General features: G+C 53.5%; 11 protein-coding genes across 12 annotated transcripts; 5 read left to right on the forward strand and 6 right to left on the reverse strand.

The window, feature by feature from the left end:
• Positions 1 to 1,913: 1,913 nt before the first annotated feature.
• PV07_07203 (uncharacterized protein) lies at positions 1,914 to 3,734 on the forward strand (the record flags this gene model as incomplete). Its single annotated transcript, XM_016394266.1, has 2 exons — positions 1,914 to 3,244; positions 3,320 to 3,734. The coding sequence occupies 2 exons, from the start codon at positions 1,914 to 1,916 to the stop codon at positions 3,732 to 3,734; spliced, it is 1,746 nt and encodes a 581-aa protein (XP_016247685.1).
• On the reverse strand, positions 3,448 to 5,452 carry PV07_07204 (uncharacterized protein). The gene has a single exon (XM_016394267.1). The coding sequence runs from the start codon at positions 5,415 to 5,417 to the stop codon at positions 4,329 to 4,331; it is 1,089 nt and encodes a 362-aa protein (XP_016247686.1). The 5' UTR covers positions 5,418 to 5,452; the 3' UTR covers positions 3,448 to 4,328.
• A 527-nt stretch (positions 5,453 to 5,979) lies between these two features.
• PV07_07205 (uncharacterized protein) lies at positions 5,980 to 8,933 on the forward strand. Its single transcript, XM_016394268.1, has 5 exons — positions 5,980 to 6,954; positions 7,022 to 7,918; positions 7,995 to 8,169; positions 8,254 to 8,370; positions 8,438 to 8,933. Exons 1-5 carry the CDS (start codon positions 6,397 to 6,399, stop codon positions 8,533 to 8,535), a joined length of 1,845 nt encoding a protein of 614 aa, XP_016247687.1. The 5' UTR covers positions 5,980 to 6,396; the 3' UTR covers positions 8,536 to 8,933.
• PV07_07206 (uncharacterized protein) lies at positions 8,203 to 11,390 on the reverse strand. Its single transcript, XM_016394269.1, has one exon. It carries the CDS (start codon positions 11,221 to 11,223, stop codon positions 8,623 to 8,625), a length of 2,601 nt encoding a protein of 866 aa, XP_016247688.1. The 5' UTR covers positions 11,224 to 11,390; the 3' UTR covers positions 8,203 to 8,622.
• A 339-nt stretch (positions 11,391 to 11,729) lies between these two features.
• PV07_07207 (uncharacterized protein) lies at positions 11,730 to 13,411 on the reverse strand. Its single transcript, XM_016394270.1, has 8 exons — positions 13,210 to 13,411; positions 13,117 to 13,151; positions 12,972 to 13,063; positions 12,754 to 12,915; positions 12,498 to 12,699; positions 12,126 to 12,378; positions 11,855 to 12,027; positions 11,730 to 11,771 (listed from the first exon to the last, which is right to left on the reverse strand). Exons 1-8 carry the CDS (start codon positions 13,303 to 13,305, stop codon positions 11,735 to 11,737), a joined length of 1,050 nt encoding a protein of 349 aa, XP_016247689.1. The 5' UTR covers positions 13,306 to 13,411; the 3' UTR covers positions 11,730 to 11,734.
• Positions 13,412 to 14,066: 655 nt separating this feature from the next.
• PV07_07208 (uncharacterized protein) lies at positions 14,067 to 15,741 on the forward strand (the record flags this gene model as incomplete). The annotated part of the gene is made up of 5 exons (XM_016394271.1): positions 14,067 to 14,265; positions 14,319 to 14,668; positions 14,723 to 15,261; positions 15,312 to 15,507; positions 15,565 to 15,741. 5 exons carry the CDS (start codon positions 14,067 to 14,069, stop codon positions 15,739 to 15,741), a joined length of 1,461 nt encoding a protein of 486 aa, XP_016247690.1.
• A 168-nt stretch (positions 15,742 to 15,909) lies between these two features.
• On the reverse strand, positions 15,910 to 17,336 carry PV07_07209 (uncharacterized protein; the record flags this gene model as incomplete). Its single annotated transcript, XM_016394272.1, has 5 exons — positions 15,910 to 16,032; positions 16,086 to 16,556; positions 16,613 to 16,780; positions 16,855 to 17,019; positions 17,076 to 17,336. The coding sequence occupies 5 exons, from the start codon at positions 17,334 to 17,336 to the stop codon at positions 15,910 to 15,912; spliced, it is 1,188 nt and encodes a 395-aa protein (XP_016247691.1).
• A 275-nt stretch (positions 17,337 to 17,611) lies between these two features.
• On the forward strand, positions 17,612 to 19,717 carry PV07_07210. Of its 2 annotated transcripts, XM_016394273.1 has the most exons (4): positions 17,612 to 17,810; positions 17,861 to 18,103; positions 18,154 to 18,796; positions 18,844 to 19,717. In XM_016394273.1, exons 1-4 carry the CDS (start codon positions 17,733 to 17,735, stop codon positions 19,056 to 19,058), a joined length of 1,179 nt encoding a protein of 392 aa, XP_016247692.1. In that variant the 5' UTR covers positions 17,612 to 17,732; the 3' UTR covers positions 19,059 to 19,717. The 2 variants fall into 2 exon arrangements, with proteins under 2 accessions (XP_016247692.1, XP_016247693.1); XM_016394274.1 differs by having other exon boundaries at positions 17,861 to 18,796.
• PV07_07211 (tRNA dimethylallyltransferase) lies at positions 18,442 to 20,820 on the reverse strand. Its single transcript, XM_016394275.1, has 3 exons — positions 20,540 to 20,820; positions 18,765 to 20,470; positions 18,442 to 18,659 (listed from the first exon to the last, which is right to left on the reverse strand). The coding sequence occupies exons 1-2, from the start codon at positions 20,699 to 20,701 to the stop codon at positions 19,127 to 19,129; spliced, it is 1,506 nt and encodes a 501-aa protein (XP_016247694.1). The 5' UTR covers positions 20,702 to 20,820; the 3' UTR covers positions 18,442 to 18,659; positions 18,765 to 19,126.
• Positions 20,821 to 21,012: 192 nt separating this feature from the next.
• On the forward strand, positions 21,013 to 22,549 carry PV07_07212 (uncharacterized protein). Its single transcript, XM_016394276.1, has one exon. It carries the CDS (start codon positions 21,096 to 21,098, stop codon positions 22,401 to 22,403), a length of 1,308 nt encoding a protein of 435 aa, XP_016247695.1. The 5' UTR covers positions 21,013 to 21,095; the 3' UTR covers positions 22,404 to 22,549.
• A 2-nt stretch (positions 22,550 to 22,551) lies between these two features.
• On the reverse strand, positions 22,552 to 25,053 carry PV07_07213 (uncharacterized protein). Its single transcript, XM_016394277.1, has one exon. The coding sequence runs from the start codon at positions 24,990 to 24,992 to the stop codon at positions 22,602 to 22,604; it is 2,391 nt and encodes a 796-aa protein (XP_016247696.1). The 5' UTR covers positions 24,993 to 25,053; the 3' UTR covers positions 22,552 to 22,601.
• Between the last annotated feature and the right edge of the window lie 111 nt (positions 25,054 to 25,164).

A 25,164-nucleotide genomic window follows, 5' to 3' on the forward strand; every position in this document is an offset into this window, starting at 1 on the left:
CCCCTTCCCAATGCGCCCCCCTGGCGATGGTCTCCTGCCTCTCGTTAACCTGTGCCTTGAATATACGATGGCATTTCCGATTAAGCGTCCGGTGAAGCTACCAAGGGCAATCCGTTCAAGAGCACGCGCGGACCTCGCCGCGATATGGGCTTTAGAACGCCATCACAACCAACCACAAACAGAGCAAGCCGATATTCTTCGCGGACTCCATGAACGCGAACCTGCAGAGGTACAGAAATTTCCGGATATTTTTGATTTCTTTTGTCTTTTTGCACAAGTATGCAGGCACATTGCCGATGGCTTCCCACCCATTGTTGTGAGGGCATTGTTCAGAGGCTTGGTCTATGGCCTGCAGGACGCCGACGGAGTAGAATCCGGCATCCGCCCTGTAATTGAAGTTCTCTGGTACAAATGCAGCAAACCGCCGGGGGAACAGGGGCCGGGACGTCCTACTCTTGGACAAAGCGAGAGAGGGGCGACAAACAAGAGTGCCAAAGTGTCTAGCAGATGTCGTGGAGACCAGCGTATAACTCAGGTACCATTTCGGACGCTAGGAACTTGAGCACCGAACGTCTGAGATTGAATTATGCACTGTATGAAATGCTGTAAAGCTTGCATCTGGCTCTTAGACACCTGGACCTTGTGTATCTTTGGCTATTTTGCACGAGCTTGAAAGACAAACAAAGAAACGCAACAATGCTCTGCGTCTGTTCCCGCAAGCTTTGTGTTTTAGCTCATACTGTACCGCGCCTGCAAGCCCTTTCGACCTGTCTCTAACAATACGCCCTGCTTAGCTCACCGGAAATTGTAGCATTCTGACCATGCCGGTGGAATATGACGGCCGCATTGTCCTACAAACAAAAGGGTAAAACATGGTGGAGCAAGTCCCCCTTTTCGGACCGAGCCTCGCACGTGACCGCAACACGAATACAGACGACATCCCATCAGTGTAGGAGTACCGTAGTATATCTCAGTCAAGACCATGTCACGCAGCACCAAACTGAGGGACACTGATGGCTGTTTTACGGACTGGCCCCGCGCTGTCTGTCCTCTCAGAATACCATGTACGTCTTTACGGAAAGGCTGCAGACGCTTTCACAGGCGCAAACATCGCATTGTCTCCTATGCATGAACCAGAAACCTGTTTGTTGTTTGGACCGCGTCGGTGGCTTCAACGACACGGATGGGCTTTGTCAAGACTCACCATCTGTCTTGGATCTCTACAATGACAAGAGGAGAGAGTCACACATCCGGCGCGCCACGTTGAGGCCTTTGGTTTGGCAACCGTGGGCTCTTCCTCATGCCGCACGTTGGAGTTTTAAGTCTCCTGCCTCTCCGTGTGACTTCAGATCAATCGTCAAATCCTCTCATGCGCGACTTCAATCGGCTCACTCAGTCTCTCTTGAGGCGTCTTCTTGATCTCTCATCTTCTTGTCCGGTTCTTTCATCTCTACCGACTCTCACTTCAAGCGTGTCTTGATCTCCCATCTTCTTGTCCAGACCTTCCATCTCTACCGATTCTCGCTTCAAGCGTCTCTTCTTGACCTCTTATCCTTTTCTTCAGTTCTTTCATCCCCACAGATTCTCTTCTCAGACATCTCTCTTCGACCGCCCGCCTTCTTATTCAATTCTTTCATCTCTCTTTGTTTTCTCTTCGACAGCAGTCAGTCCTCCCGTTCAGCGAGAGCCGAATTCGTCCTCTTCATCTTCTCTTCTCTTCATTCTCTCAGAAATTCGTTCTGTGACCCTTTCAAAGACACCTCAAGTCATCCTGGGACCATTTCGCCTTCTTTCTGTCCACCGATCTCACCTTCCAATACCGTCTCATCGCGGTCACTGATCGCTCCCAGTCCTTCTCACGCACCCTCATTTCGATCAAGAGAGACCCACCAGCAAAGACACGACTGGACAAGATGTATCCATTTGGTGGTGTGGCAGCTTATCAAAACCGGAATCTCTGGGTCCAGGCGCGGGCGCACCAGCCCAGAACAAGCCACCCTCTCTTTCGTTACCCAAACTTCCGAGACCACCTCCCAGAGCTTCACGACAGTGGCCATAAAGAGGTCATTGTCTTGGACGACGACGACAGCGATGAGGAGTTCGTCGTCACAGCAAGTCAAGAGCCACAGAGACGAAAAGTGGTCGACATCAACCAGGTGCAGCGAGTTGCTCGGGGGCCGTTGAGCTTGCTGCCAGGGCGCGACGTGGAGCTGAGAGACCAATCATTCATTCGAATCGTGGAATACCTCCCAGACACCGAAGATGGCGAATGTATCAGAGGGCACCGACTCCTGTACCAGAATCATTGGGAGCTGTTAATGCCGGAGAGGCAGCACGAGCTAGTACAGCTCGTGAAAATCAACGATGAGATGGAGGTGGAGGACACCACTTCGACAGTACACGTCAGCCAAGTTGTGAGGAATTGTACCGTCATCTTCACAAACAGAGCGTACAACGATCTTCAGTACGAGAAACACGTCGAAAAGTATACTGGAGACAAGACCGACCAGGCGGTGTATTTCTGCCGGTACACCAGTGCCGACCGCAATGTTTCCACCGAACATGGAGACCCAAAGGGGCCACCGCTGGCGGGAAGAATCGAGCGTTTATGGGCCAACCAGACAGACGATGGCGCCCTCGCCACGCCACAAGGGCTGGTCGAGTTTCGGATACCTGACTCCGAGCTGCGTAGACAGTGGCGAGAGACGGAACGCTCGAAAAGCAGGAGGTACACCTTCGGAGACGCCTTCTCCGGTGCTGGAGGGACTTCGCTGGGGGCCTTCCAGGCCGGCCTGAAGCTCAAAGTCGCCGTCGACTTCGACGAGAGAGCGATTGAGACATACAAGAGAAACTTCAACTTGAGCGGCACCGAGGTTCTAGAGGAGGATGTCGCGGACTTCATCAACAGGGCAGCCATATCGGGGGATCGCTACGTGGTCGACTTCCTCCACATGAGCCCTCCATGTCAACCGTTCTGCGGCGCCAACCGCAACCCAAACCTGGAGAAAAATGAGCGAGACATGGACTCGTTCTCCAAAGTGCCCGGCCTGTTGGAGGTGTGCAAGCCACGGATTGTCACGCTTGAAGAGGCCAAGAGCCTCACCGACATTGACAAGAGGGGGCATTTCCGCAACCTCATCTGCTGGTTCATTGAAAAGGGGTACAGTATCCAGTGGAAAGCCGTCGAGCTGTCCAGGTACGGCGTGCCTCAAACCCGAAACAGAACCATCATCATTGCGTCAGGGTAAGATTGAGGAAGCACTCCTCACCGCCCCCTTGTCTTGCGTCCTTCTTCCACTGACCCAGAACTGCGGCACAGGCCAGGCGAACGACTCCCTGCGTTCGTCCAACCGACCCACGGCACGGAACCAGGCCTTGAACCCTTTCCATCGATCATTGGCGCCATCGGCGCGATCCCTCCCAATGCAAGGCACCAGGACGAAATCCCAGAGATGCGCACGCCGAGGACACCCTACAGCGGAGAAGGGCTTTGCGCCACCATCATGACGTCGGTGAAGGGGCATCACTTCCACCCTTATGGGTACCGGCGATTCAGCATCCGCGAATATGCGTGTCTGCAGACCTTCCCGCTCTTTTTCGTCTTTTCGGGCACCATTCACGAGATGCTGCGGCAGATAGGAAACGCGGTCCCGCCGCAGTTTGCGGAAACCTTGTTCGTACACTTGAAGTCGGCGTTGACGGCGGCAGACGAGGCCGAGGATAGAGGGCAGTAGAGTCCAGGAGCATGGACGGAGCTGGAGGTCATGGCTGGCAATTACTGCGTGCAGGTTACAACTCGAGCACATTCGGAAAGAGGCGGCTCTTTATTCGTGCGCATTTGCGAAGGCGTCGGAAAATATCGTGAGGATTGTATTTCACACTCGCGTACACCAACATCGCTGGGAGGAACTTTCGTGGATCAATAGCGCAGACTCATTCTCCAGAACTTGTCCCATTTGAGGGAATCCGAGACGCGTATCCAGAGAACTGTAGGCTGTGGTTGAACAAACTCCTTCGTGTGTCCTTTGAGAGGCTGAATGAGGCTTCTTTCCCATACATCGGTATTGAAAGGACCCTATCACAGTGGGGGGCTTGTACTCGTATGGACGCTGCTGGCTCGTGGAATGGAGGAGCAAAGTAGTGGTGAGGTTTCTGACCAGGCAGACGGTAACATTTTCCCCTGAGAAGCATACAACATTTCCAGGACAGTCAAAGAAGGTCTTGCACGACGAGGGCCAACCTAGACCACGAACCTGCTCAACCGGTGTCGACATCAAAAGGGGGTATCAATTTTCTGTTTCGCAGACATGCGCCATCAGATCAATCTCTCAAGCAGTCAAAGCCGTGTCCAGTACATTCTTCCACTGCTGCCACCTCTGTTTGGCGGATTCGGCCACCTGTGCAATCTGATCGACCCCAACCACAGAGCCGCCACTCTTCTCGATCCTCAAAACCACCGCTGAATCGGCACCGTTGCTGCAGTCCACCGTGATACATCCCACCTCCGCACACGACTCTTCCTCGAAGGTGTCCAAGTCCATAAGAATCCAAGACCGATCTTCTCCGTCATTCTGCATGGTCAACAGTCGTTTTTCGGGCACAAACAACCCCCAACTGCTTGGGACTGGCATTCCCCTCAGCCGCAGTTTCCGTGCCTCCTTCACATCCATCGAGCAGATGACTTTTTCCAGGTCCGCGTCCCACCAGGCCTTCGGTAGGAGGCAATTTCGCAACGCAGCGTCCAGCGCAAGCCAGGCTGCATCGAATACCGATCCGCCGTGGCTGATACACATCATGTCAATGTAAAGCGTCCAGTACGCTTTCAACTGAGCTTCGGCATCTATGCCTAGCTCCAAGTCTTGGGACTCAGGAGGTGGGGCGTAGATGATTTCGAGGTCCGAGGTTCTGACTAGCTGCGAGGTGTGAAGTAGCGACAGCAGTCGCTGGGATATTGACTGCGCTTCAACTGAAGGTGCGGTGTTGGCGGGGTGTCTGGGCGAGCAGCCCGTAGCCAACTCTATGTTTGGGACTACAAGGTTGTACAGCTGAGTGGCCGAATATTCTCCTTCGCCCTCATGGTCATCCACCTCGTTCTTCGGTCTTGATCGTAATGTCCAGTCTTTGTCTGCAGACTTGGTGACTCGAAAACTAGGAATTTCGCTCGTAGGGAGTATTTCCGCGCGTACACCACACACTATGGTCGTCGCTCCAATCTTAACCAAGGAAGACCCGTTGCAATGCGTCAAAGAGCCCACGTTGAGCTGGATAGGTCGTGGTTCCGAAGTGAGGCGATTGGAAGGTCGCCTCGGCGGGCTCTGCTTCAGGTGTGCGTGGAGAAGCGCATCGGGAGATATGAGTGGCATGGCGGATGCAGGGACGGAGGCATTCAGCACGGTTGAGGGATCTAATGAAGGCATTTCTGCCAGAGACGACGCAGACTACATAGCGCAATGTGTCTGCGAGATTGGAATTTGTGCTGCATGTTCGCGGATTTCGCATTTATTCTGCCGGCACAAATGCGGAGGCGGTAAGAGAGGCTTGGCACACGATTGGCTTGCTGAAGCGAGTCTGGAGACCGCATTAACCATGGCTGGTATGGTGCCATATCAACCCTCGCACCGATGCCACTGACAGCAGTCTATGCGCTCAATCAATATCGAGGTCAAACGTTCCCGATATACACGCAGCGTGATGCTACGGCGACCAAGCTCGGCTCCTACGAAGCACCGACAACATCTCCAAAGGGCAATTGCTTCCCCATGGCCCGCGAAGCGGAAAGGTCCACGGAAGCAATTCGATCCGACAGACCTCCAGATCGGAAGAGGATCGAGCCCTATTGGCTACACCGTCTGGTCCTCGGAAGCAGTCTCGGCCATTGTGAAGGGCGCGAGGAGCGAGGAACAAGAGCGGGGAAGAGCAAGACCACATCAACCAACTGATTGCGGAGAGTAAGCCCTCTCGACAGGCTGAACAGAAGAGATGCTGGATTGCTGGCTACCAGTGGTTTGAAGTGGAAAAGGAATGCCGCGCTCAAGTACCGCCGCACACATTGACATCGCATCTCAAGAGTCGGCTCGTTGTCGGCTCGGGAGATATCTTTGCATTTCACATTGAAGATCCTGGGAGGAGATGCTGGAGATATAAACCCACCAGGGTGGACGGATTTCTTGACGGAGGCCTAATTATCGTTCATTTCGGAGATCAGAGACGCCCTCACACTACAGGCACCACCTCACATTGCTTTGGGCTTTCAACAACTTCTGCATTGTATTGCATTGCGCAGCCATTCATCTCGCCATCAGACGAGTCTCCATCAACTCGCCATCTACGTTCTGCCCAGCCCATACGTCTGTAGCACAACAAGCTCTGGTTCTCTCCACCAGCACCAGCTCAACGATGGCCGACGCCGACCTTTTCGATGTCTTGATCGTAGGCTCCGGCAGCGCCGGGCTGACTGCGGCGCTGTGGCTCACCATCTACAACACGACACACCCGCGGCAACAGATCAAATTCAAGATCCTGGAGCGGCGCGGCGGACCCATGGCCATCGGGCAGGCGGACGGCATCCAGTGCCGCACGGTCGAGATCTTCGAGACTCTGGACCTGTCCGAGGACCTGCTCCGCGAGGCCTACCACGTCCTCGAAGTCGCCTTCTGGAGCCCCGATGGGCAGGGCGGGATCCGCCGGAGCAACCGCGCGGCCGACACGGCCAAGGGTCTCAGCCACATGCCGCATCTCATCCTGAACCAGGCCCGGGTCAATGGCCTACTACTGGAGAAGATGAGGAAGCTGGGCGCCGGGAGGGGCGAAGAAGTGAGTTACGGATGGACGGTGAAGAGCGTCAGCATAGACGAGGAGTTGGCGGACATGCATGCAGCCAGTTATCCTTGTTCGGTTGTCGCGGTCCGGGACGAAGATGGGAAGGAAGAGCTTTTCAGGGCCAAATATGTCTTGGTAAGTTTTGTCCCAAGTACCCTGAGGTTGAGAGTATTTCCCCTTACTAAGATCTGGATGAACACAGGGCTGTGACGGGGCACACAGCGTTGTGCGTAGATCGCTGGGTTACAAGATGGTTGGAGACAGCACCGACGCCGTCTGGGGAGTCATGGATATCTATCCTCGAACCAATTTCCCCGACATCCGGCGCAAAGTCACTGTTCACTCCGACTCGGGCTCCCTCCTGGTCATCCCCCGAGAAGGCGGCTCTCTGACCCGCTTCTACATCGAATTCCCAACGGGCACCAACGTCAAGGAAATTAAACTCGAAGACCTGCACAAGAAAGCACAGCAAATCTTCCACCCGTACAAGATGGACTTTGCAGACACGTACTGGTGGTCATGCTATTCGATTGGCCAACGTCTCGCGGACCACTTCACCAAGTCGAACCGGGTGTTTTTGACCGGGGACGCATTCCACACGCATTCACCAAAGGCCGGACAGGGGATGAATGTCAGCCTGCAGGACGGCTTCAACATCGGCTGGAAACTCGGCCATGTCTTGACGGGGCAGGCGACACCCGACTTGTTGAAGACGTACAGCATTGAACGCGGCAAGACGGCCGCCGATCTGATCGACTTTGACCGGTACTTTATGAAGCTGTTTGCGAGCAACAAGGCCAACAACGAGAAGAAGATCACCCCCGAAGAATTTCGCGAGGGCTTTATTAAGTCGGGACGGTATACCGCGGGCTTGACTTCAAAATACGAGGATTCCAGCGTAACATCCAGCGCAAACAGCACACAGGAGTTGGCAAGGGAGCTTGTGGTCGGTATGAGGTTCCCTGGGGCGCAGGTCGTGCGGTTCTGTGATGTCAAAGCCATGCAGCTCGCTCGGGCCTTGAAGGCAGATGGTCGATGGCGCGTTATCTTCTTCGCCGGCAAGATTGAAGATCCCCAGATGCTCCCGAGGCTGAACCAGGTCCGTCTTTGTCTCTCAACCTTGCTACTGCTGCTACCAAACAAACAGAAAACTAATGCAAAAGCTGTCTGTCTAGATCGCAAAGTACATGGAATCCCCGACCGGTCCCGTGCGCAAATACACCCCCGTGTCGGCGGATATCGACAGTTTCATCGAGCCCATCGTGGTCGTCGCCGGCGAGCGTCTGAAGCTCGAGCAGGAGCAGATCCCCGATTATTTCTGGCCCGTCACCGGGAAGTGGAAGATGAGAGGTAAGGAGTTTGAACCCAGAAACCGAAATGCTAGCAGGAATTCACTACTTTTTTGCTGATTTTTCCATCTTTGCGTGCTGAAAGATCTCCACAAAGTGTTCGTCGACGATGAACATTATAACTCGGGCCATGGCCATGCGTATGAGAAGTACGGCATCGACCCGGACAAAGGCGCCACGGTTATTGTGCGCCCTGACCAATGTACGTTTCACAGGACTCCCTGTCGCTGCGCTTGAGGCCTGCCTGCCTACTGACCTCGCTGCTCTAGATGTCTCGAAAGTGATCTCCATCGACGATACGCAAGGGATCGGCCAATTCTTCGACGGCTTTTGCGCCTCGAAAGAACAGCTGAACGGTCATTTATAAAATTGTCGACAAGTAGTCGAGATGAAATCCTGTCTAGATTTTATATCTATTCGTGAGGCCAAATTATCTCTACCGGTTTTCCGACAATTAGCCCCCTGTTCGCCAAAGCAGCGACCCGACACAGACTGCATTGATGACGGTGTGCTGGCCCACCACCCAGGCCGCCGTGTAGAGATACTTTGGGGAGAAGACGGTCCATATAAAGAGGTGTTCTCGGAGGACCATGCAAGCCACCATGACCGACAAGGCATGGATGCAGGAAAAGGTAGCCAACGCCGTAAAGAGGAAGGAATATGCACCGCCTTGGAGATGGAGAGAGCTGAACAACTGGCAAATTGCAAAGGACCACCATATCGGACCAACCCAGTTACTTATGAACGTGAGGATGCCCACGGCGGCCATATTGTAGCCCGCGACACCGTTGTATGCGTTAGACAGATCGATGGTGGCGATGGAGTTCGTGCTGCCAAAGGTAAAGAAGGAGGCGTATTGGAACAGGAGGGCGAGCACGGCGATCTCGCCCACCGAACGGCGTCGGCCGCGCCGGAGAAGGTAGAGCTGCAGGTTGAAGAACAGGAACAGCGGCACGTAGACGGTGCGCGTCTGCGTGATGAGAAGCAGTGACAACACGTCCTGGAACGCGGTCAGAAACCGTAAGAGGTGCGCCGCGCCCTTCCACGGTGTCTCGTAGTAGATTGCGCAGCCGAGCAGGTGGGCGAGGCCCAGGAAGACCACCCGCGCCATGCTGACGAGCGGGTACGCCGAGACGAACCCGACCAGCGGGTTGAGGACGGGGAACGAGGCGAGCAGCTCGGGCGCGTCCGCGGCGGTGAAAGCGATCTTGAAGAGGAACGCTGAGACGGACACCAGCGCCGGCAGGATGCCCATCTGCGGCGAGCCCATCCACACCCCGGCCCGACGGCTCAGGTTGCGCGACAGCGCCATGTATGCGAGCATGACCAGCATCCAGAGGACCCATGGATTGGGCGTGATGACCTCGCCGAGGAGGTCGGCCTCGCCGGCGTATTTCTGCCCAGTCTGCTTCCATCGCCGGGCCACGCCGAACAGCAGGTATGCGAGCGCCGTGCCCGTGGGTCCCTCCAGGAGAGAACGGGCAACCCCCTTGGTGTGGACCAGTGTGAACCGGCTGTCTCGGCAGTGTACGACGACTAGATAGCCAGCAAGGGTCCAATACCAGAACTGGTGCTCTTCTTCGACGTAGCTGCTGGCGAACATGGTGACGGCAAATGCGAGCATGATGACGAGCAGGATCACCCCATCGACACCTGCTGAGAGGACACCCTGTACAAAGCTGGGCGCGCAGAGCGCCAGCGCCAGCACGCTGAGTCCTATACCGATCTGCATGCTAGTGAGGTCATAATTACTGGCGGTGCCACTGAGAAGGTTCTGTGCTTTGTACAGAAAGGCGTTGAGACGAGTTGTCGGTGGGGTGGAATAGGTCTGGTCCGTGGCGACAGCTTGATGCTCCGCTGAGACATGTTGCCATAGACAGGCAAGGACTTCAGCGTCGTCTCCATCAGTCACCGAGCATTCGGCAGATGTTGACACTTGACTGAACTCTTTCGGAAATGTGGCTTGTGCAATCCGCAAAATCTGTTCTGCATTGCTGTAGAGGAGAGCATATTGATCACGGGGATGCGTCCAGAGTTCCAAGAGTCGCGGCATAATAACCCCGAGGTTATTAAGGGGAATGGGAAATCCCAGCATAGCAGCAAGGGTCGGGACTATATCGGATTGTTCAACGGTGTTGTAGTACTGATAGTCAGCTGCGTCGTCGATGGGGCAAGATTGTCCTTCGAACGCCGATTTGAACTTCGGAGAGATGAAAGTGAGAGCTGTGGAAACCTCTCCTGGGGAGGATGCGCCATGGTTGCCACCCTCATTCATCCCATGGTCACCAAGCAGGACTAACAAGCATGACTTGAGATGGTCGTAGCTTTCCAATTTGGCATAAATGTCCCGCACGATACCATCCATCTCCGCCTGTTTTGCCGGCATTCTTGGTCCTTTGGGTCCTGTCTTGTGCCCGATATGGTCCAGGCCCAGGAAGTGGAGCGTCATCGCAGACCAGTCGTGGTTCGCTAGCTCAGCAGGGATATGCCTGGTGACATTGTTGTCGACCTCGGTGAAGTCGGACACGAAGAAACTCGTCGTGCCATCGGCTCGAGCGAAGAAATCTGGGAACAGGCGAAGCCACGTGTCGTCTCCATACATGACGAGGTTGCCGCCTTTGGCTCGTAGCTGGGCCAGCCATGTGTCTTGATCCTTGAGGGTCGACGTCGTGTCCGACTCTGCAAAATTGAGAATGAGGTCCACAAAACTTGGGACGGAGCCCGTGGTGATGGCCTTGACGCGCGGCATCGTTATAGTTGGCGGACTGGCATGGCCGGTGAACGGGACAGCAGCGCCAGATCTGATGAGGCTTTGGGTGAAAGTAAAGCTCGAAGCATTTCCGTAGACAAAGTCGCTCCGCAAAGCATCAACAACCATAAAGATGACACGATCGAACGGGGCCGACCGAGGGCCTGCTTCGGACGTGGCGGGCCATGTCGCCAGCCCCGGTAAGAAGGCTTTGTGAGGGAAAAATCCCTTTGCGAAGATCAGAAGAGCCGCAATGAGGATGAGGTTAGAAAGCCAGAGCGTGGCATTTCGGAGCGTGATGCTCATCCTCAATGGTCGCGATTCGAGGCTAGCGGACAAAATGCGCGACACTGTGCGGTTCGATCCCTGCCGAACCACTCCTTACGCCGACAGTGGGTCGCGACCTAGCATCTTTGTGGGCGCATGGCCAAATATTGTATTAAGACGTCTCTCGAAGGCTCAAGAAGACACGAAGACGCTGGTGGCAGCAAAAAGGAGATGAAAAGTTGCAAGAGTCTGGACCTGGAGACTATTTCGCGGATGCCAAGCATTGATCCACCGTAGAGCTCGCCAGCCTTGCCGCGGGTCAGCCTCGTCAACGCCAGCCTTGTGACCTCGTCAGGCACCCTCAGCCTGGTGTCGACAAGCAGCGCCCAAGTCATGAATTCCATTCCACGGTTTCGCACTAGCATATCGGGCATAGCATTGTTAAATTCAAACAAAACTTTTGCGAGAGCATAGGTCTCCGTCTCGGCATCAATAAAGGTACAGACATGCTCAACATTCTACCATCAACCAACTGGCAGTTCGCCATCCACTATTGCACCGGAGGCTTTTGTCCATACACGACATAACTATATAGAGAGTCAGTCAGTGTTCTCCAAATCTAGTTCAGGCGACGAGGATGGATCTCCATTGCGTGCAGACTCCTACTCACAAATCATACTGCCCATGGATCTTGGGATTTTTCATGTCTCGCCTCGCCTCGGCAAGTAAAACCTGCACTTCTTCTATCGACCAAGGGTCGTCTGCAGTCCTCGCCAAGCACCCGATTGCAATGCCTTCCATACCAGCTTGGAACTGAAGGTAATTGCATATCCCGACTTGCTTCTACAGAGGGATATGTCACTAGTCAGCAAAAGCCTACCCGGACGTCCAGCAGAAAGTGGAAATCCTCACGGCGTACGCAACAGTCGTATCTCACTCACATATTTGGGATCCTTAGGCCATGTGCCCAGAGGAATTGGTAATTTCACAACCTGTACGTTGATGAAACCAGCATCTTGAAGCCAGCCCTCAATTTTGGGGCCAGGCTGAGAGTCGTAGCCAGCAGCACTCCGGCGCCCACATGTATAGTAGTGGAACTTGAAAAGGGCCGTTTCTTCCGTCAACGAACCATCCTTTGAATATATCTTTGTATCCCAATCCTGGAATTCGACCCACCCGCCAGGTTTCACGTTCCTAGAGTGTCCGTGTCGTCAGAATGAACGAACACATTTTGCATGCTTGAGGTCGACACCCAGGATTCAAGCATTGAAAGCCATGGCTGCAGATGAATACAACAAGATCATTCGACATACTGAAAAGATTGCCGGACTAATCGCGGCCAGTCTCTAACAGAAGATGCCAGATATCGCCCATGAATGTAGTCAAAAGGCATCTGCTCGTATGCCCACTCATCCTCAAAATCGTCAATAATGAACCTCAGATTCGGAGGCACGAAGGTGGACTGTATCGGCGTCAAGTCCGTTCCAGTGACTTCTGCCGAGGGGTATAGATCGGCTGGTGCTATTGTGAGAAGACTGGCAAGGGAAAGCAAATAGGTCCGTTGCTTACCAAAATCGACAGCCCAATTGCCCGTTCCAGTACCGAGATCAAGCACTCGCTGGGGCTGCGCACCAATTGGCGCAAAGTGGAGGTGGCTATCCAGCAGCCAAAGCATCAACGCATGATGAAGATCTAGCCTCTTGAACTCCTGCTCGTCGCTAGGCAACATGTCTGGAAGGATATTACCATCGCAAACGTCAAGGGGAAAGCGAGTGAGTGAGACGAACTACCCTGATGATCCCGAAACGAGTGATAGATACGGCCGTATTGCATCATGAAAGTGTTTACGGACGATGTAAGTGAGGCTGTGTAGGCAGAGCTGGTCCAGTTAGACGAGCTCGAATGTATCGACGCAATGAAAGGTCGACTCACATCTCATCTCCATATGCTGAGTCTCGCTCTGTTGCCTTGATGGTCAATTAGCCTCGCACTCCTGGGGGATGAGCCTTCAAGAGTTGGAATTACCTCTTCATCCACAAGAATGGTAACGTCTTCGGCTCTCGCAGGCTCAATAGACGCAGAGCTGCGTGACTCATCCGGGTGAGAGCCAATAGTGGCCATGACTGATGTGATCAAGTGAAGGTTGTCGAATGGACGGCGGACGACGGACCATGCCTATATAAACCATTGGGGATTAACGTTGCGACCCAAGGTGCCAGCAAGGGCCGGATTTCAAGCCTCGAGATGTCTTCAAGTCGGGTCTTTGAGGGTGGAATCATGCTAGGCACAAGCTAGACCAACACGAGCTCTTCGTCCGGCTGCCACGTTTTCACAGGCCTTGTCCACCAGACAGCACGGGGAAGCTGGAGGAGGTCTTTCCGAGTGGCTGCCATGTTGTTTGTTCGGAGCCAGTCTAGGGGAAACACCTATCGTGGAGCAACCCCGTGCCTAGACCAACTGCCTATCGTGGCGGGGGCCAACGGAGACTGCCCCCGCCCAGAAGTTGGTCTTCGAGACGTGCATAAATCCGACGCACCTGTGGCGGATTTGACTGCACCTATGCAGCTGCCGAATGCTTTTGCAGGGGAAAGCCTGGCCGATAGGCATGCATCCCAATGCCACCAGCAGCATACAGAAATGCCACCAATGCAATGGGGTATCGAGGAGAGTGTCGAGGGAATCGCAAGGGCAGACAAAGCCCGCCAGCATGATCCTGGTGCATTTCCTTTCCATAAATCCCCCAATCGCCCGGGCCAACACCTATTCTGTCTCCATTCGTATTTTGTTCCATTCAACAGCCCGTTCCTTCACCGGGGAAGAATCCAAAGCGAGAAAGGGAACAGAACGGAAAGTTTCCTGGTTTTGCTGGGCCTACCATCGAAATGTGGAAAGCATCGGCACTGGTTGGCCTATCTGCCGTCTTCTTGGCTTGGTTGCTTTACTTTTGCTTTTGGTCTGCAACCAGCAAACTTCCATCTGCGCCGGGACCATTGCTCGCTCGCTTCACTCGCTTCTGGTACCTGAAGGCCCTCATCAGGGGTGATTTTGAGCAGGTTAACATCGCTTTGCATAGAAAATATGGTGAGTGGTGGCGCACTGCACTGCCCCGATTCCTCTGATGCAAGTTGTTCCAGGGAAAATCGTTCGCCTCGAGCCCGGCTCGTATAGCATCGATGACCCTGAGGCTATCAAAACCATCTACACCATCTCAAATCCATGGGTGAAGTCGAGTTGGTATGGGCCATCTTGTCCTCCTGGCACCACCACCAATTTCAGCACCCCAGACAACAAGGATGCTGCTCGGTACCGTCGTAATTACGCACAAGCCTTCGCCATGTCGTCGATACTGGCCTTCGAGCCGTTGATCGATGAATGTGGAGAGCTCTTGATCGAGAAGCTCAAGGCCTTCGCTAAGTCAGGCGAGACTGTTGACCTAACCCACTGGTTTACTTGCTGGGCCTTTGATTGTCAGGGCCATATAACGGTGTGCTTCTTCGAAAGCTCCGCATGGCGGCTGTACTGACTGTTGTCCCTTCAGTTTTCTGAACGTTTTGGATTCCTCGACAAGGGTGAAGACATCGGAGGCATCTGTGAGAGTCTCCGTCAACGGATGTCCTATGCCGCTTTCGTGGGTGTGTATCCGGAATTGCACCCAACCTTGTTCAAGATAGTCAACTGGCTCGCAGGGACAGGCACAGGTAAAGTAGACTATACCATCTCCTACACGGTGAAACGTATCGCGGAGAGAAACGAAGGAGAGAAATTGGATAGAAAGGACATGCTTGCCCAGTTCCTTGCCGGTCAGCAAAGGGATCCAACCACTTTCACAGACTGGGATGTTCTGATTGGAGCCTTTGGCAACATCGTGGCTGGCGCCGACACCACATGGATCACACTCTCTGCCATCGTTTACTATCTGTTGAAGAACAGGCGCTGTCTTGACAAACTGCGGAAGGAAATCGATGAGATGGCCAAGGCAGGGTCGATTTCGGATCCTATCTCTTTCCACGAGTCCCAAAGTATGCCTTACTGCCAGGCGGTGATAAAAGAAGGACAGAGGCTGTACCCTGGCACTGGGTAAGATGCAATTCTCCGTATCCGTCCAGGCTCACTTACCGTATTCCCAGGCTGCCATTATTTCGGGTTGTCCCAAAGGGCGGCGCCATGATCGCGGGCACATACTTCCCTGAAGGAGCTGTTGTTGGCATCAACAATTGGGTCGCCCACCACAACAAGGACGTCTTTGGACCTGACCCAGATGTCTTCCGACCAGAGCGCTGGCTCGAGGGCGACACTACCGCCATGAACCGCTATTACATACCTGTAAGTTCCGCCGGCCTTGGGGCTGCATGAAAAGAGTTGCTGATGGTCACGGCCAAGTTTGGGGTCGGGCCCCGTGCATGTCAAGGCCTGAACGTTGCCTTGATGGAGATGTCGAAATTTGTCCCGCAGCTCGTCCGCCATCTTGATTTCGATCTGCTCAGCGAGTGGAAGACCACGAACCGATGGTTGATGTTCCAGTCCAACATCAATGTCAAGGTGAAACTGAGAGATTAGTTTCTCGGCGCATCCATCTGCAGGATTGTGTGAAGAGAGGGAGAAAGCAAGGGACCGTAGGTGGAAGAGCAGATTTCCACTCCTGAAGCAGGGAATATGTATATATATATATATATATATACACTCGTCGTAATCTCACACTACACCTTGAACAGCCATCATCAAGGTTCATAGATCCGACATACTACCAAGGGTCTTGCGCGCCATGGCCAGTTGTTTTTGGGACGCCAGGACGTAGTGTCGGCCACCTATTGACGATCCTTTCCGGTACTTCTTGGAGAAGGCCTTGAACTTTGGAAGTGTCAGTAAATGACGGGTGCGTGCGCAGATGGTGCTAGACTTGCCCGTTTTGCCCAATCAAACATCTTCCACCTTGAATCTGCTCTGCTGGAAGGTGTCCCATCCACGCCATCCTGCTTGAGCACCCCTTCGATGCCGTAAGGCTGTCCTTTGACTTCAATCCCATGCCGCTGGACTTCTCTGATCATGGCTCCGCGCCATTCTAATTCTGGCTCTTCGCCGCCTGGCCAATCTCGAGTATTGTTGTATAGAACACCCAACACGAGCGCTATATTTTTCACTGGCGAGTCAGAGCGCAGCAATCCATTCTTCTCCAATGTGTTCAAGGTCGTGAAGACCGCCCCTCCGATGAGCTGGAGGGTCGCCAACACCGTATCTGGGTCGTCACAATGGAACCAGTACTCCGGCTCGTTAAGAACCCAGGCGAACCCTTCAATGATCGACCATAATGCCGCAGGCGAAGCACCCCCTTCCTGGGTACGCCCTCTGGAAAATTCGCGGTTGAAGAAGAGAAGCTGGCGATTCACAGCTCAGCAAAAGCGCAACGAGCTCAGTTTCAATGTGAACTCACCTGGTTCTCCATCGCCTCTTGGAAGCCATAGCCATTGTAATCATTGTAGAAGTACTCATCAAACGCATCCTGATCCCGTATGGCCACCTCCCACCGCAAGAGAGCTATCAACTGATATCCTTTGGGTGTAAGTATCCATCGATGCTCTGGATCCTCAGAGGCAGGAAGCTTGCAAAATTCTTCAGGCCACAAATTGATTCGCGTTGATCACACTCGGATGTGGCTCCAGTTGTAACTCCTACGTCATTGTCCAGTTCGCTGTATTCTTCAACCTCCTCCTCACCGAGCTCTTTAGATGTAACGTCGTTCAAATTTTTGGCGTCTTTCTCTGTTCGGATATCGTCCAGCGGTCTACAGAGCATCAGGTACTCGAATGCATGTTCGACAGGTTGTGCAGAGACAAGGCGCTATCCGAGTCAGCATGCTGCGCAATAGGCATCCTACACGAATAATCAAGACATACCTCTACAGTTGCACGCTCCGAGGACGCCTCGGAGGGGTGGTCCTTGTCTGAGTCCTCAAGTCGCCGGATAAGCACGTCTTTAATACCGCTGTATGGCAAATTGCGTTGTTGGAGCAGAGTGCAAAGGTCAAGCTTTTTCATGCCCGTATAATCACTGTCTGCATTTTCTTTCCCTGCTCGTTGCGACTTTCGTTTGGGAGGTGGTTGTGAATTGGTAACATTGCCATCAATTTGGCTCAATGCCCTTTTGTTGCCCGCCATAGTCTGCAAGAGTAGGCGTATTCGAAGGAGCCACAAGACGTCGAAGAGGCCAAGAAGAGGTCGCAGGGGGTGAGAAAACACTATATCCTTCAGCTTATTCTGCTCCTTTTTCTCAAACGACACTGCTCAGTATTCTAGCCCAGATTGTTCAACGCGCCTCGGTTTCCTATCAACATGTGACGTCAATTGCGCCACGCGGCGTGGATTGGATCGCGCTCTCACGTGGCCCTCATTTTCCATCAATGAAGCACCTTTCGCTCCCCCCCCCCCCCCGGGTTCTCTAACAGAACAAAGCTGGTGTGATATTCGTCCTGTCTCCTGGCGGCACCTCTCAGGAAACGTGGTGCTGGACGACATGATTCCCAAGGCGGCCTCAATTACAATTTGGGAGTGGTAATGGCTCAGAAACACAACTTCAATGTAGAGCCGGTGGCTCGTTTCGCGGGCCTCAATGCGGCAATTCGAAGGCCACGGGTACGTATGCTTCAACAAGTATTATTGATTGCACGATCTGAGAGGTTCAGGAAATTGCATTTTTCTCCTTTGACGAGGATCACAAATTTCGGCTTGATGCCTCGAGCCTGCGTTACTACTACCCACCCGCACTGCCTTGCGATCTCAGTAAAGGATTCGAGACATTTCGACAACTCGACGACTCTGACGATGACCATCTGGATGGCCTCCTAGAAGCGATCATCGTGTACGAGAAAGAGAAAGGCTCTAAAACAGAGATCGACTTCCTGACATGGCGAGGAATGATGACCAAGGTGTGATGTGCTTGATATAACTGCGAAAGACTCGCTCATGGCCCGGACAGCTGATGATAGTTCCCTTCTCCAAGTTGGACGACTGGGAAATGAATGTCACCTTATTCCAAGGCACCATCTTCATCGAGGAAAATCACACCAAAAAGATTTCTTCCCGCGGAGAACAGTATTCCTCTGCGGGACGACCAGGTGCCATGTCTCAAGACCTTATGAGTTTCTGGGGTTACAAGTTCGAAACTGTGTCTTTGATGCCGACACCATGGCCTGAGACCTCCCGAGAGTACATCGAATCCCGAGAAGACCAAGTAGTTAGCAATCATGCTCAATATTGCTCCATTGTCCGAACTGGCTTCGGCAAAGTCAAAATGATCCTCGGTGGGGAAGTGGACGCTGTCATGGCGTTCAAGCCAGAAGACAGATCGCAGCCGATCGAATGGGTGGAGCTCAAGACGACGGCCACGATTACCAACGAGAGAGAGCAAATCAAATACGAGAGGAAACTCCTCAAGTTTTGGGCTCAATCATTCCTACTGGGAGTACCGCGGATTGTCGTTGGCTATCGAACTCAGCAAGGGACACTGGAACGTCTTGAAGAGTTGAGTGTGCAGAATATTCCGGACAATGTCAAGTTGAAGGGTAAGGGTTTGTGGGATGGACAGACCTGTATCAACTTTGCCGCAAGCTTCCTCGAGTGTGAGCATATCTTGAGACATGCTCGAACGTTGCTGACTTCGACGTAGGGCTGAAGACTACCGTCACATCTGACGGTGTTTGGCGAATCCGAAAGCGAGAAAAGATTCCTGTGCTGGAGGTCTTCAAGCTGGAAGAATCAGGGCATGGCGACATCTTGTCGTCGGCTTTTGTCGAGTGGCGCACCAACGGCTTGAGATCCCATCAGCAACATTTGCAGGAACTCGCAGACAATGCGAAAGTGGAGGCATCGGAACCTCCATGAATGGTTTTCTAGCGGTGATACTTGTGCCACGGCACGGCTTCGGTACACCAATCGAGTTGGATCAAGCATCAGTCCGGAGAAGTCGGTACCAGTACTTGCTTGCTCTCAGCACTTTCTCCAGGCGTCACGGGCTTGCGGGTACGGTGCCATGTGACAAGTTTCTTATGACTGCGACTGGCAAGATGCCCTCTCCATTCTTTGCCCGTCATGAGGGTCTTTTGGCACACTTGGCAAGTCCTGGCTTCGCGGGCATCATCGATATCATCCTCCTCGATCTGTGAGAATACTCTCGCCGCCATGATCGAGAGAGATTTTGCTTCAGGCAGCTCGTTTCCTTTGAGGAAAGAGTCCACCAGTGCTTGTGCAGGCTCTGTGACTGCGGTGTGCCAGTTGATCAGATCAGTGCAGTCAAGAAGGAACAGCAGGTCGAACCTGCCGGCAGCCTTCAGAGCTTTTGCCAGCCGAATTCGGACGAATCGATTCTGACGCTTAGCATAGCGTCTGGTGCTCGCTTTAACCGCGTCTATACCCTCATGCTGCGCCACCGTTACTGTTGTAAGATCGGGATTAAACGCTTGACATGCCTCAAGCCAAGGCTTCATTTCTTTGTAACCAATGGATCCCCAGATGCCGTTGGCGAGGTCAACTGGCTCTGCCCCTTGTTTCAATTCCTCTTCCAAGATTGCCATTTGTTTCACTTCGTCACACAATCCGTTTGCGACCATGGTGTCAACTCGGTCATTCAGTCTCTGCTTCAACAAGGTGTCCTCGGCTTCCAACCATAAGAGCAGACTTGGATAACGTAGATTCATTTTCCGCTGACCCAGCATGCCACTCTCATGTATATCGGTGCCATTCACTTGGACTCTGTTTCGATCATCGACCGAAGCTTGACGTTGTTCAGCGTAAATGTCAGAAGCCTTTCTGCCACTCTGGAGATAGATTTGGAGAGATCGCCGGATCTTGTTTCGGTCGTTGGGATGCCATCTCTTCGCCATCTCGGGATCGACTTCCTGGAGCTTCGCGAACATCTCCTCGGTGGAAGCCGACAGGATGGGAAACTCCTCTTTTGTTTGCGTTGCGTCCTGGCCTGAACGATGTTCGTCCTGGTTGGGGGTAAGAATAGCATCCTCGAAGAGTAAGGAAAATGTATAGTAGATCGTCCCGCCCACTACGATGGGAAGTCGGCCCCTGGCTCGAATCTCATCGATGACGCGCGAGCTCTCTCTGACAAACTGCTGCACCGTCCAGAGTTTCTCCTTGAGCCCGATAAAGTCGAGCAGGTGGTGGGGGATTCCGTTCTGTTCATTCTCTGGGATTTTGTTGGTGATGATCGGGAGCCCACTGTACATTTGCATGGCGTCACAGTTGATGACTTCGCCGTTGAATCGCGTGGCCAACTCTACTGCCAACTATCTCGATAGCGATCAGTTTTCCGTCTCTATGACATGCATTTTTTCCAAACGACGATAGAACCTCACCTTTGACTTGCCGGTGCCGGTCGCACCGATGATCATAATCAAAGGGAGTTTTGGCGGAGAGGACGCCATTTTCAAGCCACGCCGGAGCGCGAGAGACATAGAACGAGACTGTCGTAGGATACTCTTCTCATCGAAGAAATAGTTTAGAGCCTCTACTCTCATCCATAACGGCCTGGTGAACTCGACTAGGCTGTTCCTGATAGCCACTGGACCTGCCCTACAACTCGGTCAAGGAAGGAACATAGATAACTACTGACAGGCTCCAATCAAGAGTGGAAGAGGAGTGGCTTATGGAAAAGATAGGTGGACGGTATTCTCACACGGTTGCCAAAAATCCCCATCGAAGCGATAAATGCGCTTAGTGCGCTTCGTGATCCGCTGAACCAATAGGGTGGACCACATGATTGAGATGTGAAACGAATTTTGACCCGCAACTGCAATTGCGTCGTTGCGCATTTCAAATAATTCAACATTCGAGATCAATAAAAAGCTGCCAGCACTGGTTCTGAATTCGCATATTCTGCCCAGCTCTCACTACTCTGAGGAGCCACAGGTCATGGCTGAAGTCGTCCAGGCCCGTACAACGCTTACGTCCCCCCCGCCCTCTCGAAAACGTTCAGCGTCCCCGACCGACGCAGAGCCCGCCACCGACTCAACAAGTACTGCCCTCACCAAGACGAACAATGAAACATCTCTTGCGCCGAACGAGGAGCCTCCGGCTAAGAAGACAAAACTGATTCGTCGCAAGCGTCGCCCTGCGCGGCCACAAGTTGACCCCTCCACGATAAAATCAGAGCCTCCTCCGCAAACTGGGACAGTGTTCAATATCTGGTATAACAAATGGTCCGGTGGTGATCGAGAGGATGCGTTCTTGTCTAATCACGCTGCTCCTTCGCGGTGTAATATTCGCAACGACTCCGGATGGACAGCAGCAGACAGAACACCGGGGAGCTATTTCTGCCTGTTCTTCGCGAGAGGCCTGTGTCCGAAAGGCCATGAATGTCAATATCTCCATCGACTACCTACGATATACGATGTCTTCAATCCCAACGTCGACTGCTTTGGACGAGACAAACATAGCGACTATCGGGATGACATGGGTGGTGTAGGAAGTTTCATGAGGCAGAATCGCACCCTGTACGTGGGGAGGATCCATGTGTCGGACGATATCGAGGAAGTGGTCGCACGGCATTTCCAAGAGTGGGGGGAGATTGAACGTATTCGCGTTCTCACAGGTCGCGGTGTTGCTTTCGTCACGTACGTCAACGAAGCTAACAGTCAATTTGCAAAAGAGGCCATGGCACACCAAGCGCTGGACCATAATGAAATATTGAACGTGCGATGGGCCACTGTGGATCCCAATCCGCTCAGTCAGAAGAGAGAGGCTGCCAGGATCGAAGAGCAAGCAGCCGAAGCCGTTCGTCGGGCGCTGGGTGAGAGAACAGTCAGGGAGATCGAAGGACGCGAGACAAGAGAGGAGAGAGATCAAAGGCGCATCGAGAGCAGTTATGGGCTGGAAGGATATGAGGCGCCGGAGGAGATTTGGTTTACGCAACAGCAGCAGAAGGAGCTCGAAGGGCAGAAGTTGGGCGAGAGAGGGTTGCTTGAGGCTCCTCCTGGTCCGGAATCAGGCGTTGAGCAGGGAACCTCCACAGAAGAAAATACTGCGGCCCCGGAAGAGCCTGGATCACAAGCAGGCCAAGAGCGTGGCAACGGCCAAGCCTGGGAGAATGGCATCCTGTCGGGCTCGACGCTGGCAGCTCTCAAGGGGTATACCTCTAGTGCAGGATTCCGGGAGGGGTCAAAGCCTGCCGCATCAGCCGGGCCACTTGTCGCATACGGCAGCGACGACGAGGAAGATTGAAATTCGCAATACAGGGTCGTCACCACCAAAAATGGAGAGATCACCTTTGATGGGTGATGTGCAAAACCACCATTTCTATTGAAGCCTATTTATCTTCGGCAGTGACGCCTTTTTTTTAATGTCTTTTCCCCTTCCAAAGCTCTTTTGGGGGGGGGGGGGATTTGCCATCTTAGACGCCACATGAATCACCAACCATTTTCAGAGTTCGCCGTGCTGAATCGCTGCGCCGCCACCACCGCTCAGATCTGGCATCCTCATAATCACGACGACCAAACTCGTCCAGCCGGTGAAATGCTGCGTGCGCTGCCCCTCGCCCGTTTCCGGGTTATACTGCTCCCAGGCGAAGCCCGTGCGCTCCCACTCCTTGAAGACGGTCTCGACCAGGTTCTTGCGCAGGTCGGTGTAGATCTTGAGGGCGCGGGTCTTCACCGCGGCGGGCGGAGCCGGGTCGGTGGAGCGGACGAGGTCGAGGAGCGATTTGAGGATGAGGTAGTTCATGTTGACCCAGATCGGGGAGCGCCAGTAGTTCTCGTCCGTGCCGTAGAAGGCGTCGGACTTGGAGAGGGAGCGGATCCCGAACGGGGACCAGAGTTCCGACGGCGAAGAGATCAGGTCGAGCACGTCGGGGAGGTGAGGGTGGGTCGACGGCAGCAGGCCGGTCATGAAGGGGAACAGGGATATATAGCCCTTGTGGCAGACGTGGACGGAGTCTTCGTAGTCGTCGATCGTAGCGTCACAATAGCATTTGTGTTCGGATGACCAGTGTAGGTCGTCGATGTTGCGGATGATAGCTTTGTGTTGCGACCTGAAGTCAGGTATGTCGTCGGCCTCGGAGAGCAGAGTGGAGAGACGCACGAGGACGCGCGACATCATGCCCACCCACGAGATCAAGTCTATGTGGAGCTCGCCCGGGTGAGGAGGTTGAGGACGCGGATAGTCGTCGAGTCCAGAAGGAAGGATATGTTGTGGTTTACGTCCACGCCATCGATATGCCTCTTTGGTGGAGAACGCTTCACGGTCGTAGGATTTGATGTCTCCAAACTGGGTCCGGCGGAACCAGTAGTACTGGCGTTTGAGCAAGGGGTATAGGTTCCGGAGCTCGCCTTCAATGTGACCCTTGGACGCAGCATATGCGGGGCTCGACATTTTGTCCATCAAAATGTCTATGATGAGGAAGAGTGTGGGTGGATTGGCGTAGTGCGGATACTGGACCTGGAATTCTGGAGGCACCTTGCTACGTGCTTCAGGACCGAGAATCTGCTCGCGAGCAATCCAACCATCCTGATCCATGAGGTTGAACCATGACTTTACGATGTCGATTGTAACGTCTAGATCCCAATCCGCGATTGGGATGAGGTGGAAGCCCTCGTCCCATAAGAACCCACGTGGAAAGAAAGGTCTGGAGGGAACGCTGGTGAAGAGCTCGGCCGGGGGATCTTTCACAATCTCCGCTCGTGCTCGTGCAGCCGCAGTCTCCTCCCAGAAGCCTTCGTTATCCTCGTCATACTCTGGAGCATAAGATCTGTCGACCAGTGAGTCCCCGTAGAAATATCCAATTCCGCCGAACAGATTGGAGAACATCGAGGCGGAGAAATCGGTGTAGGCAGGTTTGGTGAACGGCGCCAACGGTTCGAAGACCTCTTTGAACTTTTTTTTGAACTCAGTTGAGGATCCAGAGATGGATTTCGTGAGAGACTCTGAAGATACTGCGGGGCCAGAGACAGATTTGAATTGTATGTCGGTTTCAAAAGCGCCGACAAACATCTTCTGGACCATGTGAAAATTCCCCGGACCAGGCTGTTGTTGGATGGTAAAGGCTTGCCACGGAGGTGGCATGTTCTCTTGTCCATACTGCTGTACGAGACCATCAATCTCAGACTTCATGCTCGCAAAAACGATGTTCTTGGCTTGCCAGATGGCATCCGGCGGGATTTGGAGGCTGCACAGAAGCGGCCGGTCGAGTGGTTTGGAATCCCAAGACGGGTGTGTTTTGTATGGCAGGAGATTTTCTGACGAGTCCTCAAAGGAAATATCAAATTGCCCAAGCTCACTTGTCTCGCCGTGCAGGGTCACGGCCCCATCTTCCTCGTCCGTGTTCGTGAATGCAAGCTCACCCAGCCCTTCCATGCCAGCATAGAAGATCAGGGTTGTGACCAGTGTGGGAGGCGCATCTTCTCTTGGATGACCCTTTATCCTCGCAGCCCAATTTCCACCATGTTGTCCGCCGGATGTTTTCACAAAATCAATTGTCAAGTCGATCTTGTTCCCCGTGTCCCGTATGACTTGTCTTCCACCATTTCGCACATCATACTCTTCCCACCCATAACCGGCCATCCCCTCATGCTGCTCGCAGGTGTGCCGGAAGTTGAGCTGGGCGGTGCCATAGTTGTCAGTGTTGGCCCATAGCAAACCGGTCAATAGGCTATTGGGGACTCGTGGTCGGACTCCAAAGTAGAGGTTCGGGCGGTAAGGACCCCATAGTAGGGTGTCATTCGAAGCGTGCGCGAAGAAGGAACAAAGTGAGAGGAGGGTGAAAGTCAAAAGATGAAGTCGCTGGAGAACAACATGCCCGCTTGCATAGCTCAACATCCTGCCTGATGGCTACTTCTAAAGCCTCACCTCAGCTCGCCATTGGTGTTGGTTTTCCAGAACATTTCCTGTGGGGGGACATGTGGCCTCGAGCAAATGTTATCGATAGCAACGTCAGGGGAACGGCAGCTGGACGGCTTGTGCGTAACCGTACCATTCCTGTGGAGCGTGG

The sequence above is a fragment of the Cladophialophora immunda genome (assembly GCF_000835495.1).
Source record: "Cladophialophora immunda strain CBS 83496 unplaced genomic scaffold supercont1.4, whole genome shotgun sequence".
NCBI classification, from domain to species: Eukaryota; Fungi; Ascomycota; class Eurotiomycetes; order Chaetothyriales; family Herpotrichiellaceae; genus Cladophialophora; species Cladophialophora immunda.